Source organism: Rhinoderma darwinii, chromosome 4 (genome assembly GCF_050947455.1).
Source record: "Rhinoderma darwinii isolate aRhiDar2 chromosome 4, aRhiDar2.hap1, whole genome shotgun sequence".
In the NCBI taxonomy this organism is placed as follows: domain Eukaryota; kingdom Metazoa; phylum Chordata; class Amphibia; order Anura; family Rhinodermatidae; genus Rhinoderma; species Rhinoderma darwinii.
Window position 1 is genome coordinate 283697599 of NC_134690.1, and position 12592 is coordinate 283710190.

At 44.0% G+C, this 12592-nt stretch overlaps 1 protein-coding gene across 4 annotated transcripts in view; it reads right to left on the minus strand.

Annotated features, from left to right (window-relative positions):
- MAP3K4 (mitogen-activated protein kinase kinase kinase 4) overlaps positions 1 to 3611 on the minus strand; it is a 192361-nt gene extending 188750 nt beyond the window's left edge. For 3 of the 4 annotated variants that reach the window (XM_075862556.1, XM_075862557.1, XM_075862558.1), the window contains exon 1: positions 3092 to 3611. In XM_075862556.1, the coding sequence (XP_075718671.1) occupies positions 3092 to 3096 (5 nt within the window). In that variant the 5' untranslated portion in view covers positions 3097 to 3611. The remainder of the gene's footprint in view (positions 1 to 3091) is intronic. The other variant, XM_075862559.1, reaches the window with a different exon arrangement.
- Between the last annotated feature and the right edge of the window lie 8981 nt (positions 3612 to 12592).

Here is a 12592-nt window from a genome sequence, read left to right on the forward strand (position 1 = left end):
TATTCCGAGTATAAGACGATGTTCACACATTGAGGATTTGATGAGAATAACGGTATGTTCACACGGCAGCGTCCAATACGCCTGAAATTACGGAGCTGTTTTCAGGCGAAAACAGCTCCTGAATTTCAGACGTAATTGCTCGTACTCACGTTTTTCGCGGCGTCTATTACGGACGTAATTGGAGCTGTTTTTCAATGGAGTCAATGAAAAACGGCTCCATTTACGTCTCAAGAAGTGACATGCACTTCTTTGATGCGGACGTCTTTTTACGTGCCGTCTTTTGACAGTGGCATGTAAAAAAAAAGCCTGTGTGCACAGTACATCGTAACCCCATTGATTTCAATGGCCAGATGTTTGCAGGCGGTTTGGAGCCGTATTTTCGGACGTAATTCGAGGCGTAAAACGCCCGAATTACGTCAGTAAATAGGGCGTGTGAACATACCCTAAGGGCTCGTCCACGCGCTGCGGAATTGCCGCTTTTTTTCCGCACCGAATTTCGAACGGAAAATACGCAACAGAATACAGTAGCAGCATAGTGGATGAGATTTAACAAATCTCATCCAGATGCCGAATAAAAATTCTGAGCAGAAATTGACCTGCGGTGCGTATTTTTCGGACCGCAGCACGTCAATTACTCCTGCGGAAAGCGGCCAGAATTGCTGCGTTTTTCAGAGGAGATTGTGAAAAAACAGAATAAGCAGCGTTTTCTGCCGTAAAAAGTGCAGAATTTGGTGCGTTTTTGCCGCAGAATGTCTGCAGCAATTCCGTTGTGTGGACAAGCCCTTATGGCATGGATTCTGCACCTGAATCCACTGACATTCTGCAACCAATAGAAGTGAAAACCCATTCACATCTCCAGGAAAAAAAAAATAAAAATGTGCAGAATGAATCCGCTGTGGATTTTAAACCATTAACGACATGCTACGTACATGTACGAGGCAGCCATTAAGGGAAAGTATGGAGCAGGCTCACAGACTGAGCTCGCTACATACTTAGCGGGTGTCTGCTGTATAATACAGCCGAGTCCTCACTGCAAAGGGCGGAATAAACAATTACTTTGATTCCACCTGTTTAACCACTTAAATGCCACGGTCAATCGCGACTACAGCATTTAAATCCTTAGAATCATGGGAGCCATACTTCGCACAGACCGGAGGCGACATGCCATGGTATCTCCTCCAATCGTCGTGGTAACAGGGTTAGGAGAGTATTTGTTTTGATATTTTTTATTAGGCATCAGGGCGGATTCAGACGAACGTGATTTTCGTCCGTGCAGCCCGCGTGGTATTTACGCGGGTCGCACGGACCTAAACAAGTCTATGGGGCAGTGCAGACAGTCCGTGAGTTTTGCGCAGCGTGAGTCCGCTGCGTAAAACTCACGACATGTTCTATATTTAGGCGTTTTTCGTGCATCAAGCACCCATTGAAGTCAATGGGTGCGTGAAAATCACGCATGCCCCACGGAAGCAATTCCGTGGGACGCGCGTTATTCGCGCAACAGCAGTAAAAGAATGAATGTAAACAGAAAAGCATCACATGCTTTTCTGTTTACAAACATCCAAACGGTGTGTCATAATGATGCGAAAAGCACGCAGCCGCGCATCCATATGAACAGGACACACGGAGCGGACACGCACGCACGCTCAAACCGCTCACGTTTGTCTGAATCTGCCCTTACGCTGGGTATCGAGGACAGCTATGGGGGCATTATACTGTGTGGGGAGGCACTATACTGCGTTTGGGGAGTGTCAGGGGGTATATTATATGCAGTAGTATACAGCAGGCCCGGTGGAATGTATATATAAATTCAATGGCGTGGCATGCAAATAAGGGGCGTGCCATGCAAGAAGGGGGCATGGCCTAAAGCGCTCATTAATCGTGATTTTGATTTAGGTTGTAATCGCCCAGAAGTAGCTCCTATCAACTACAATGTGGATCCGCTGGCACAGAAATCAGATTTTTAGCTTAAAATTTCTAAAAAAACAAAACAAAACACCGGATTTGCCTAACATACCCTTATGAATGGACTAAGAATACAGGTCATACACTGATTTATCAGTAAGCCGGGAGTTTAATAGGGAGGCCATAAACATAGCATCTTCCAACAGATAGAACTGTACATATCGCAAACAGACCAAGGATCAGCAACTGATGAAAATCCAATCTCGTGAATTTCTCACACCAACATATGTGAATGGGAAATGGAGTTATACTTTTACTGAAGCCAACCTGTTGGGGTGGAAATATCCCAAAACACATCTTGTACAAACCAGTGATACAGTCACAATGAGCTGCCCAGATTGCAAGGGGATGCAGAACTTTTACAGATCTAAAGTCACAGTTGGCCTCCAAAACACCAATATGAACATCTGTCCTAGACTTCTGTGCAAGCAACAAATACAATGGGACATGCCCCAGCCTGTCACTAAGGTGCCGCAATTGGTCGGCTTCACCCAACTGAGCTGTAAATAAAGGAGTGGCTAGTGCCACAAATTTATGTGCCACAATATTGTTATTGTGTGGTTATTTGTGTTAGATTTGGGGCTTTAACGTGCACTCCTTATTATGCCAGGTTGTACCACAGAAAATCTGAACAGAAAATGGCAGAGAACTTTGATTAATCGTTTGCAGACTGTGGCATGACAGACATAGTTAATAAATAGGAAGATACTCACTACTTTCTGCACTGCAGTTGAGCAAGAATATAGCGTTAACTGCATTGATAAATATCCCGCAAGTCTACCACCAGTTTTATTGAAAGACTTCAATGTGTGGAAAAAACACCAACTATTACTGAACTACCAATAAAGTTGAATACACCCTGTACCCATGGGGATAATCATTGCGGATGATGAGGTTCAGAAGCAAAACTCCCGGGATTCAAGGAGGGAAAACTTAAGCAGGGTGTGGGCAAATTCCCAGTATAGCAACCGGCCAGTGATGCCAACCAGTCCACCGCTAGGGCTGGGGGCGCCCTGACCCTGCAGGGCTTGCATGGGTGCACTGTGCACGGATAACATACATACATACATGCATTACAATGTTATTAATGGCCAGAACAGTATTACATAAACCAATGTACGACACATACCTCATAGGAACAGAATTCACGTCCAACGTCTTTTCTAGTTAAAGAATCCCAAGGGAGCCCAGAGAGATTAGCGTCACATGCATTTTCCTCAAAGTGCTCTAATGCGCAAGCCACGCAAAATGCAAACTAGTCAGAGCGCCGTCTGTTCCTTTATTTATTTATTTATTTTTTCTCTCCCCCTCTAGTTGCAAGATGCAAGCGACAAGTACCGAGTGGATCACTATTTGCCAGGAAGGGAGCCGGATCCTCCCGCGCAGGCGCCTTCACTTATTCACCAACATGGGCTCACTATTAAGCAGCCGCAGAGGGGAGGCTCTGTGGCAGGCATTGGTTTGCTTATGGAGGAGGGCAGAGTTTGACCAGTTCCATTCAGGACGAGGTCGATACTAAATAGGTTGATACGGCGCATTACATTCCAGAGATAACAAAGATGACGGCAGGATTATATAAGATGCCACCGTGTGAGGCCCTCAACCGGTGGGTCACGGTTGTTCGTCTACTGAGGCCTGTATGGCGGGTGTGACTCACGGTGTAGCTCAGGAGAAATAGCTGAGGCAGATGAACGTTTATAAGGACGTATTGCCCTCAAGTGCTTTTCGTTGTCAGTGCATACAGAATGGCGTCATTGCACTACAATGTCTATGCAAATGTCCTTTACTAACCAATACCATATACATATACATACCAATACTTGACTTTTAGCAGAGAAGTTTGCATTCTAAAAACGAAGTTCCTCGGATGTGGAGGCAATTCTGAAAATATTAGGGTATTGTTTAAAACAGTATAATGTGAAAAACATTAGTCCACAGAGTTATTCTGAGGCGAAGCAACAGAATGAGGGGGCCATTGCAAAATTCAGAATGGGGGCTGTCTTCCCCTTAAAAATAAAATTAGTTCAGGGCCTCAAGCTAAGTTCAGACTTAATGTACTTTCAGACCAGCGTGTCCGATTTGCGCGTGTAAAAAACGCAGCATTTTTCCTACATTTCCTGTGTGTTGCCTATTGGCATCACTGCTTTGTGGGTGGCATGCGTTTTTCACGTCCGTGCAAGCACTTAATTTTTAATTAAAAAAAAATTCTCTGCTTTTCAATGTATTTGATGCGTGAAACACTGACAGCACACGGATGTCGTCCGTGTGCTGTCCGTGGTTTTCATTCATCCATAGACTTTGATGGGCGAAAACGCACCAATATAGGACACAGTGAGTTTCATATAATGAACACATGCTGCGTGAAAAAAAACGCATGTGTGAATGGCCCGATTGCACTACATGGGTTTGTGTGCTGCTGAAAATTATTTCAATGCACAGCACACGGACGAGTATTAGGGTATGTGCACAGAGCTTATTTTCGGCCGTTTTTCGGGCCGAAAAATAGGACGTAAAATGCCTCCAAAAGTCTGCCCATTGATTTCAATGGGAAAAACTGCGTTCTGTTCCAACAGGCCGGTTTTTTTACGCGACCGTTTTGAAAAACGGACGCGTAAAAAAACGCCTTCGAAAAAGAAGTGCATTTCACTTCGTGAGTCGTTTTTTGAGACGTTTTTCATTGATTTATAGAAAAACAACTCAAAAAACGGGCGTAAAAAATGTGAGTTGCTAAAAAAGCGGCTGAAAATCAGGAGCTGTTTTCCATTGAAAACAGCTCTGTATTTTCTGATGTTTTTTAGTAAGCGTGTGAACATACTCTTAGGCTCGTCTGAATGAGCCCTTAGCTTTTTTTTTTTGCTTTTTTTTATGTGCTTTACAGACTTTATTTTTCCGAAGTTTGAAAATTGTAATTTGAGTGAGTGAGATTGTATTATTTGAGTGTTCTGCAGTCTTATGGCTTCTCCATATGTAAGGGATTTACTCCGGAAATTTTCCGCAACATTTACGCATCAACTAGCAGAAAATCTGCACCAATTCATGTGTTTTATAGAGTATGTTCACAGAGGGCGGAAACGCTGCTTTTCCGCCACAAAAAAACTCAACATCTATTTGTTGCCGATATTTTTTAATTCAATCGGGAAAAACCACAACAAATAAGCAGTAATTACGCAAATACTATTGACGTCCTGCGGATTAAAAAGAAACGCACTGCAGATCAATTTCTGTGCATTTTTTACGCTCAGCATTTACGCAGAGTGTGGATGGGATTTGTTCAAATCTCATCCACTTTGCTGCTACTGTATTATGCTGCAGATTTTCCGGAACTAAGTCCGTTGCAGAAAATCCGCAGTATTTATGCTACGTGTGAACTTACCCGTAGGCCTTATTCACACAAACGTGTCTGTTTTGCGTGCGTAAAAAAATGCAGCGTTTTTCTTGCGTTGGGTTTCCGTGTGGCATCCGTGTACGGTGCCTGTATGCGTTTTTTACGTGTGTATGTCTTCCGTATGTCATGCGTTTTTTACGTCAGCAAGCAAAACTGAAGGAGGTGTTTTATTTTTTCCACATCATTTCTTTAGCAACTGGTGAGTGAAAAACACAGACAGCACACGGATGACTTTAATGGGTGCGTGATGCGCAAGATGCGCAAGAAACGCACAAGAATAGGACCTGCAGTGAGTTTCACGCAGCGGACACCACTGAAAAACACTGAATGTCTGAATGGCCCCATTGAATTGCATAGCTCCGTGTGATGGCCATTATTTTAACGCGGACGTGAAATACGCTCGTGTAAATAAGGCCTTAGGGTCAATGCACACCATGCGTATTACGTGCGATTGTGCCGCGCGTATTTTTCCGGACTGAAATTGACCTGTGGTGTGATTTTTTCTTTTAGAATCCGCAGCATGTCAATTTATCTTGCGTTTCCGCTTGCGCATTCTATCTGCCTAATGCAGGGGAAAATCGCAGCAAAATACGCAGCGTGAAAACGCGCCAAAAAACGCAGCAAAACGGAAAATCCGCACCGAAAAACACATCTTCCGGTGCGTTTTTTTCCTGACGATTTCTTGGGGTTCTGCTGCATATCTTCCGCAGCAAAATTCGTAACATGTGCATGTAGCCTTAGGGTATGTTCCCACAGACCGGATACGCTGCAGATTTTCTGCAACAGAAAAAATCTGCAGCAGAATCTCTAGAAAAACGCTGGTAAATCTGTCACAGAAATCCGCACCAAATAGTGCGTATTTCCTGCTCCTATTGCTGCGGAAACGCTGTTTTTTTTTCCGCAGCAGTTTTACCTGGGGATTTAGTGTTAAACATTGGTTATAGCAAAGTATATGAGTACCTGCGGATTTCCAGCAGTTTTTACTGCGTTTCCGCTGCAAAAACCGCAATAACATAAATCTGTTGCAGATTTTCTGCTCCCCATTGAAGTTTATGGGCCAAACATTGTCTTGATGGACATGTGTCCTTTTTCAACCGTACTATGTAACATGCAGCATAAATTGACATGCTGCGGAATTAAAAAACGCACCACAGAATACTTTCCACACGTCTTTTGTTAGTTTAATTTCCGCAACGTGGCCATGCGATTTTCTAAATCTCATTCACTTTGCTGCTAATGTAAATGCCGCGGAATTTCCGCACAGAATTCTGTTGCGGAAATTCCGCATCGTTTACACTACGTGGGAACCCAGCTTTAGGGCAGATTCAGACGAACGTTGCGTTTTTGCGCGCGCAAACAATGCGGCGTTTTGCGCGCGCAAAAACCACTTGACAGCTGCGTGTGTCATCCGTGTGTAATGCGCGGCTGCGTGATTTTCGCGTAGCCGCCATCATAGAGATGAGGCTAGTCGACGCCCTTCACTGTCCAAAGTGCTGAAAGAGCTAACTGATCGGCAGTAACTCTTTCAGCACCCTCGACAGTGAATGCCGAACAGAATATCGAGAAACCTGTTAAAAAAAAGGAAAAAGTTCGTACTTACCGAGAACTTCCCTCCCGGCCGTTGCCTTGGTGACGCGTCCTTGGTGACGCGCCTCTCTTGACATCGGGCCCCACCTCCCTGGATGACGCGGCAGTCCATGTGACCGCTGCAGCCTGTGCTTGGCCTGTGATTGGCTGGAGCTGTCACTTGGACTGAATTGTCATCCCGGGAGGTCAGACTGGAGGAAGAAGCCGGGAGTTATCGGTAAGTCAGAACTTCTTTTTTTTTTTACAGGTTCATGTATATTGGGATCGGAAGTCACTGTCCATGGTGCTGAAACAGTTTAACTCTTTCAGCACCCTGGACAGTGACTATCTCCTGACGTCGCGTACCGGAATTTTTTTTGCCGGGTTCGGCCAAAACGAGTTCGGCCGAACCCGGTGAAGTTCGGTTTGGTTGTCCGGGTTCGCTCATCTCAAAGACACTCCGTTTGGATGTTTGGAAACAGAAAAGCACGTGGTGCTTTTCTGTTTACATTCATCCTTTTGACAGCTGGTGCGCTGTTTCAGTCGGTTCGCACGGAAGTGCTTCCGTGCGACCTGCGTGGTTTTCACGCACCCATTGACTTCAATGGGTGCGTGATGCCGAGATATTGAGCATGTCGCGCTTTTTGCGCAGCTGACAAACGCTGCGCAAAAAGCACGGACTGTCTGTACTGCCCCATAGACTTGTATTGGTCTGTGCGTGGCGCGTGAAAACCACGCGGCCCGCACGGACCCAATACACGTTCGTGTGAATCCCCCCTAACTGTGAAAAATAGTGCAGATTTTTGCTGCGGTTTTTTGGTGAATTTTTTCAAAGGCTGTATGATGGTGATATTTCTTCTTCCTGTGATGTCATTTCCACTCCCTGTAAGAAATTCTGCAGCAAATTACGCAGTACATTGTAGTTTGCTTCGGAATTGTTGTTCATCATTGATTTCTATGGTGGAAAAACACAGGAATTCAGTCCACTAAAATTACGCACCGCAGGTGAATATCTGGACGGAATTTTTCAGCAGCAGGTGGATGACATTTGTTAAATCGCACCCACTTTGCTGCTACTGTATTCCACTGCGTATTTTCCGTCCGCAATTCCGGACAGGAAACACGCAGCAATTCCTTTACGTGTGGACAAGCCCTCACAGGTTGAACCACAATCACAGTTCCTTGGGGGAAAAAAATGCAAAATAATTGAAGAAAAAACACATATGCTATGCATCACCTTATACTCTGAGATAGTAGTGATACCCTGCACCACAATGCTGAGGGTATGTGCACACGGCAACGGCAATTACGTCCCAAATTACGGAGCTGTTTTCAGGAGAAAACCTCCTGAATTTCAGACGTAATTGCATGTACTCGTATTTTTCGCGGCGTCTTTTCCGGACGTAATTTGGAGCTGTTCTTCATTGGAGTCAATGAAAAACGGCTCCAATTACGTCCCAAGAAGTGTCCTGCACTTCTTTGACGCGGCTGTAATTTTACGCGCCGTCTTTTGACAGTGACGCGTAAAAAGACAGCTCGTCTGCACAGTACATCGTAGGACCCATTGCATGCAATGGGCAGATGTTTGCCGACGTATTGGAGCCGTCTTTTTAGGCGTAATTCGAGGCGTAAAACGCCTCCATTACGCCTGAAAAATGGTTGTGTGCACATACCCTAAGTCTAAACTTAAAGTTATACTTAAAGTTAACTTATATTTTTATATTGACCTATTTATTAATCTCTACATATAATAAAAGTACAAACTTTGCGTGTCTGTACATTGAAAATATTTGCGAAAAAAAATTATTGGGGGATGAATGATAGAATGCATTAAGATCATTTTTGGAATTTTTGTCTGTTTGTTTGTGCACGCATCACGTAAAAACTACTGACCCAATTCGGTTTTTAGAAAAACATGGGGGCCAACTTAAAGTAACATTTCGTTTTTATTTCATCGCAATCGGTTCACTCCATCAGAAGATATGCAAATTTTATGTTTTCAAAAATTCATTTACATTGCATTAGTACAATAGCAAACACATGGAAACTATGGCAACCAATCACATTTTTACTTATATTTTATATTGTCTTGGAAAAATAGACACCAGTAGGTTGCTATGGGCAACTGCTCCAAATTTCATCTATACTGATTGTTATATAAGGCCGGATTCACACGAGTGTGTTCATATGGTCACGTAAAAAACACGGCGTTTTGCGTGTGCAAAGGGCACTTAACAGCTCCGTGTGTCAGCCCCATATGATGCGCGGCTGCGTGATTTTCGCGCAGCCGCCATCATTATGACCCTCCGTTTGGATGTTTGTAAACAGAAAAGCACATGGTGCTTTTCTGTTTACATTCATAGTTTGACAGCTGTTGCGCGAATCACGTGCGTCCCACGGAAGTGCCTCCGTGTGGTGCGAGTGATTTTCACGCACCCATTGACTTCAATGGGTGCGTGATGCGCGAAATCCGCACAAAGAACGGACATGTAGTGAGTTTTATGCAGCGGACTCAAGTTGCGTAAAAATCACGGACTGTCTGCCTGGCCCCATAGACTAATATAGGTCCGTGCGAGACGCGTAAAAATCATGCGCGTTGCACGGACGTATATCTCGTTCGTCTGAATAAGGCCTAAGGGAGAGGTTGCAATCAACCAGATTGCTGCAAATTTTTCAAGTTGCCTCAGACAAATTACAGCTGTGATCTAATTGGTTGCTAAGGACAACAACTCTCGTCTATATTGTTTTTTTACGCATCGGAGGCACATATAACTACCAATCAGGTTTCTGCTTTCATTGTCCAAGCTGCCTCAGAAAAAAAGAACTGTAATCTTATTGGTTGTTATGGACAACAGCTCCAACATTTGTCTACATTGATTTTTACACATAGTAAGGAGATATAGCAACCAATCAGATTGCTGCTATCATTCACCTGCTGCCTCACAAGAATGTAAACTACAATTTGGTTGCTATGGACAAAAGTACCAACATTTGTTTATTTTGGTTCTTACACATAGAAGGGAGATAAAATAGCCAATCAGGTTGCTGCTTTCATTCTCCTAGCTGCCTCACAAGAATCTAAACTGTAATCTGATTGGTTGCTATGGACAACAGTTCCAACATTTGTCTGTATTGGATATTACACATAGAAGAGAGATAAAGAAACCAATCCGCTCGCTATATTCATGCACCTAGCTGCCTCAAAAAACTATAATCTGATTGGTTAGCTCAAAGGGCTGGGACAGCGGCCCCTCGGTCTCAAGAGAGTAAATGCCTTCCAGAAAAAGATCAAATATTTCTCAATACAGCAGAAATGCAAAAAGAATAAGACTAATTAGGTCTCAAGAATCTAAAGAAGACCATGAGGCGACACTTACTGCAGCTAAAGAACATCAGGCCAGAACTCGCGCATCAGAAACTTCTACCCAGCGTGAGTCTCTGCTAAGTAGACAGTGTGCTCGCATGGCGGTCTCTGGAGAGTAACGAGGAACCCGAAGCGTGATTATCTGCTGACCCACAGCGCCATGCATCGTCACGTGAGTCAAACTTTCACCGACAGAGAATCTCGCTTGAGTTGTCAGAGAGCTCGCACAGCGGCCGCTTGAGAGTAGTGAAGAACGTGAAGCGTGATTAACCGCCGATCGCAAACGTCAGAACTATGCCAGAGCTCTCGAAAGGGAAGACCAATATCAATGACGATTGGAATCATCTAGAGAGAATTATGAATACACACACCAAGATAATGAAAGTTATTTATTGACTGAAAGAGTAGATGAAATACGGCAGGCAGAAACAGCAGAACAACGTCAATCACGCTAAGGCTGGATTCACACGAGCATGTTCGGTCAATAAAGGACGGAACGTATTTCGGCCACAAGTCCCGGACCGAACACACTGCAGGGAGCCAGGCTCCTAGCATCATAGTTATGTACGACCCTAGGAGTCCCTGCCTCTCCGTGGAAATACTGTCCCGTACTGAAAACATGATTACAGTACTGGACAGTTGTTCCGCAGCGAGGCAGGGACTCCTAGCGTCGTACATAACTATGATGCTAAGAGCCCGGCTCCCTGCAGTGTGTTCGGTCCGGGACTTGCGGCCGAAATACGTTCCGTCCTTTACGGACCGAACATGCTTGTTTGAATCCAGCCATAGAGGCTGATCGACACTCTCTTAATAGAATGCCTATTTCATCAGAAGATTCAGATGAGTCTCAGGAGTGTGGTGCGGCAAACAATGTTGTTCCTTGGGTCAATAAGGAAACAGCAGGTTTTATGTATTCCCCTAGGATTGACTATTCTGAATTCGCTTCCGTAGGTGGTATGGTCGTAATTTGCAATTATTGCGGTGCTCTCAAATGGAGAACAGAACCAAATGGAATCTGTTGTTCAAGTGGTAAAGTTCACATTGAAAAATTTCAAGAACCTCCAGAGCTTATAAAACAACTTTTAAATGGTGACCATCCACAATCAAAACACTTCTTACACAATATCCGTTTATACAACAGCGCATTCCAAATTACATATTTTGGGGCAAAACTAATTACAGAGGGACCATTCATGCCAACCTCCAAGGTGCAAGGCCAAGTTTACCATCTGATCGGATCTTTGCTACCACAAGATGAGCCAACATTTTTCAGATTTATTTTGTATCAGATTACAATGAACAGGCCAATATCAGAAATCAGAACTTTCCACAACTAAATAGTAACCTTATATCTACACTTCAAAACATGCTGCATCAGGTGAATCCATACATACGTATTTTTTATGAAAATGTGTTACCCTAGTAGTAGGATTAACTTGGTAGAGTCCAAAATTGTACCCATCTTCGCCGTGGCAATAAATGAAAGGATATTGCAGGGTGTCGTAATCTCTGTGTTTCGAAAATGCGTTGCAGGCGATCGTCATGAGTGTGCAACACGATGTCACGCCTATCGACACTCCTGATCAACTAAAACCATTGCAACTTCATCTGTGACGTGGGTGTTATACCTGGCGCGATGTTCAGCAACAGGACGTCTATCTGCACTGATGACTGTAATGCAGCTTTGAAACTATACATACACTGCTGGATAAATTCATGAGTTGGCTGCTATACTCTGCAGCCCTCATACTCAGTCTGGACATCTAGTTCAATAGGTGCTCCATTTCTATGCACTTTGCAGCAATCACCTACCTTCTCTGACTAGCGTCAGGCATTGATAATTTTAACCCTATATGTGTGGTCTGTCTGTTTGCTATATATAGCCTAATAAAGAAATCAAGTTTTTACCAATTTAGTTATATGGTAGTTGGGAAATAGGGCTTTACTTGCCTGCTGGCAATCAGTTTTTAGTCATTATATTGTGCCCGCCAACTGCCTAAAGTCTTCATATATGTGTTTGTAATATTGCCGGGTTAATCAACCCTCTTTCTTGACCCTCTTCCCACTGTGGAACATTTCATCACCTGTATACCTAGGTTATGGCAGGTTTACTATCTAAAAAGCCTAATGTAATGGATTTGCCTGACACAGCTTCTTTGTCGATGCCCGTGGCTAATCAGCCTGCATCTGTGCCTAGATCTGTTATAGTTACTCGATCTGCTACCACTCAGGCTGGGAGGCTGAGGAGTGGGAGAACCTATCACAGCCTGGCCAGACAGAGCTAGCTCCCGCCCTCTGTCTATTTATACCCTCAT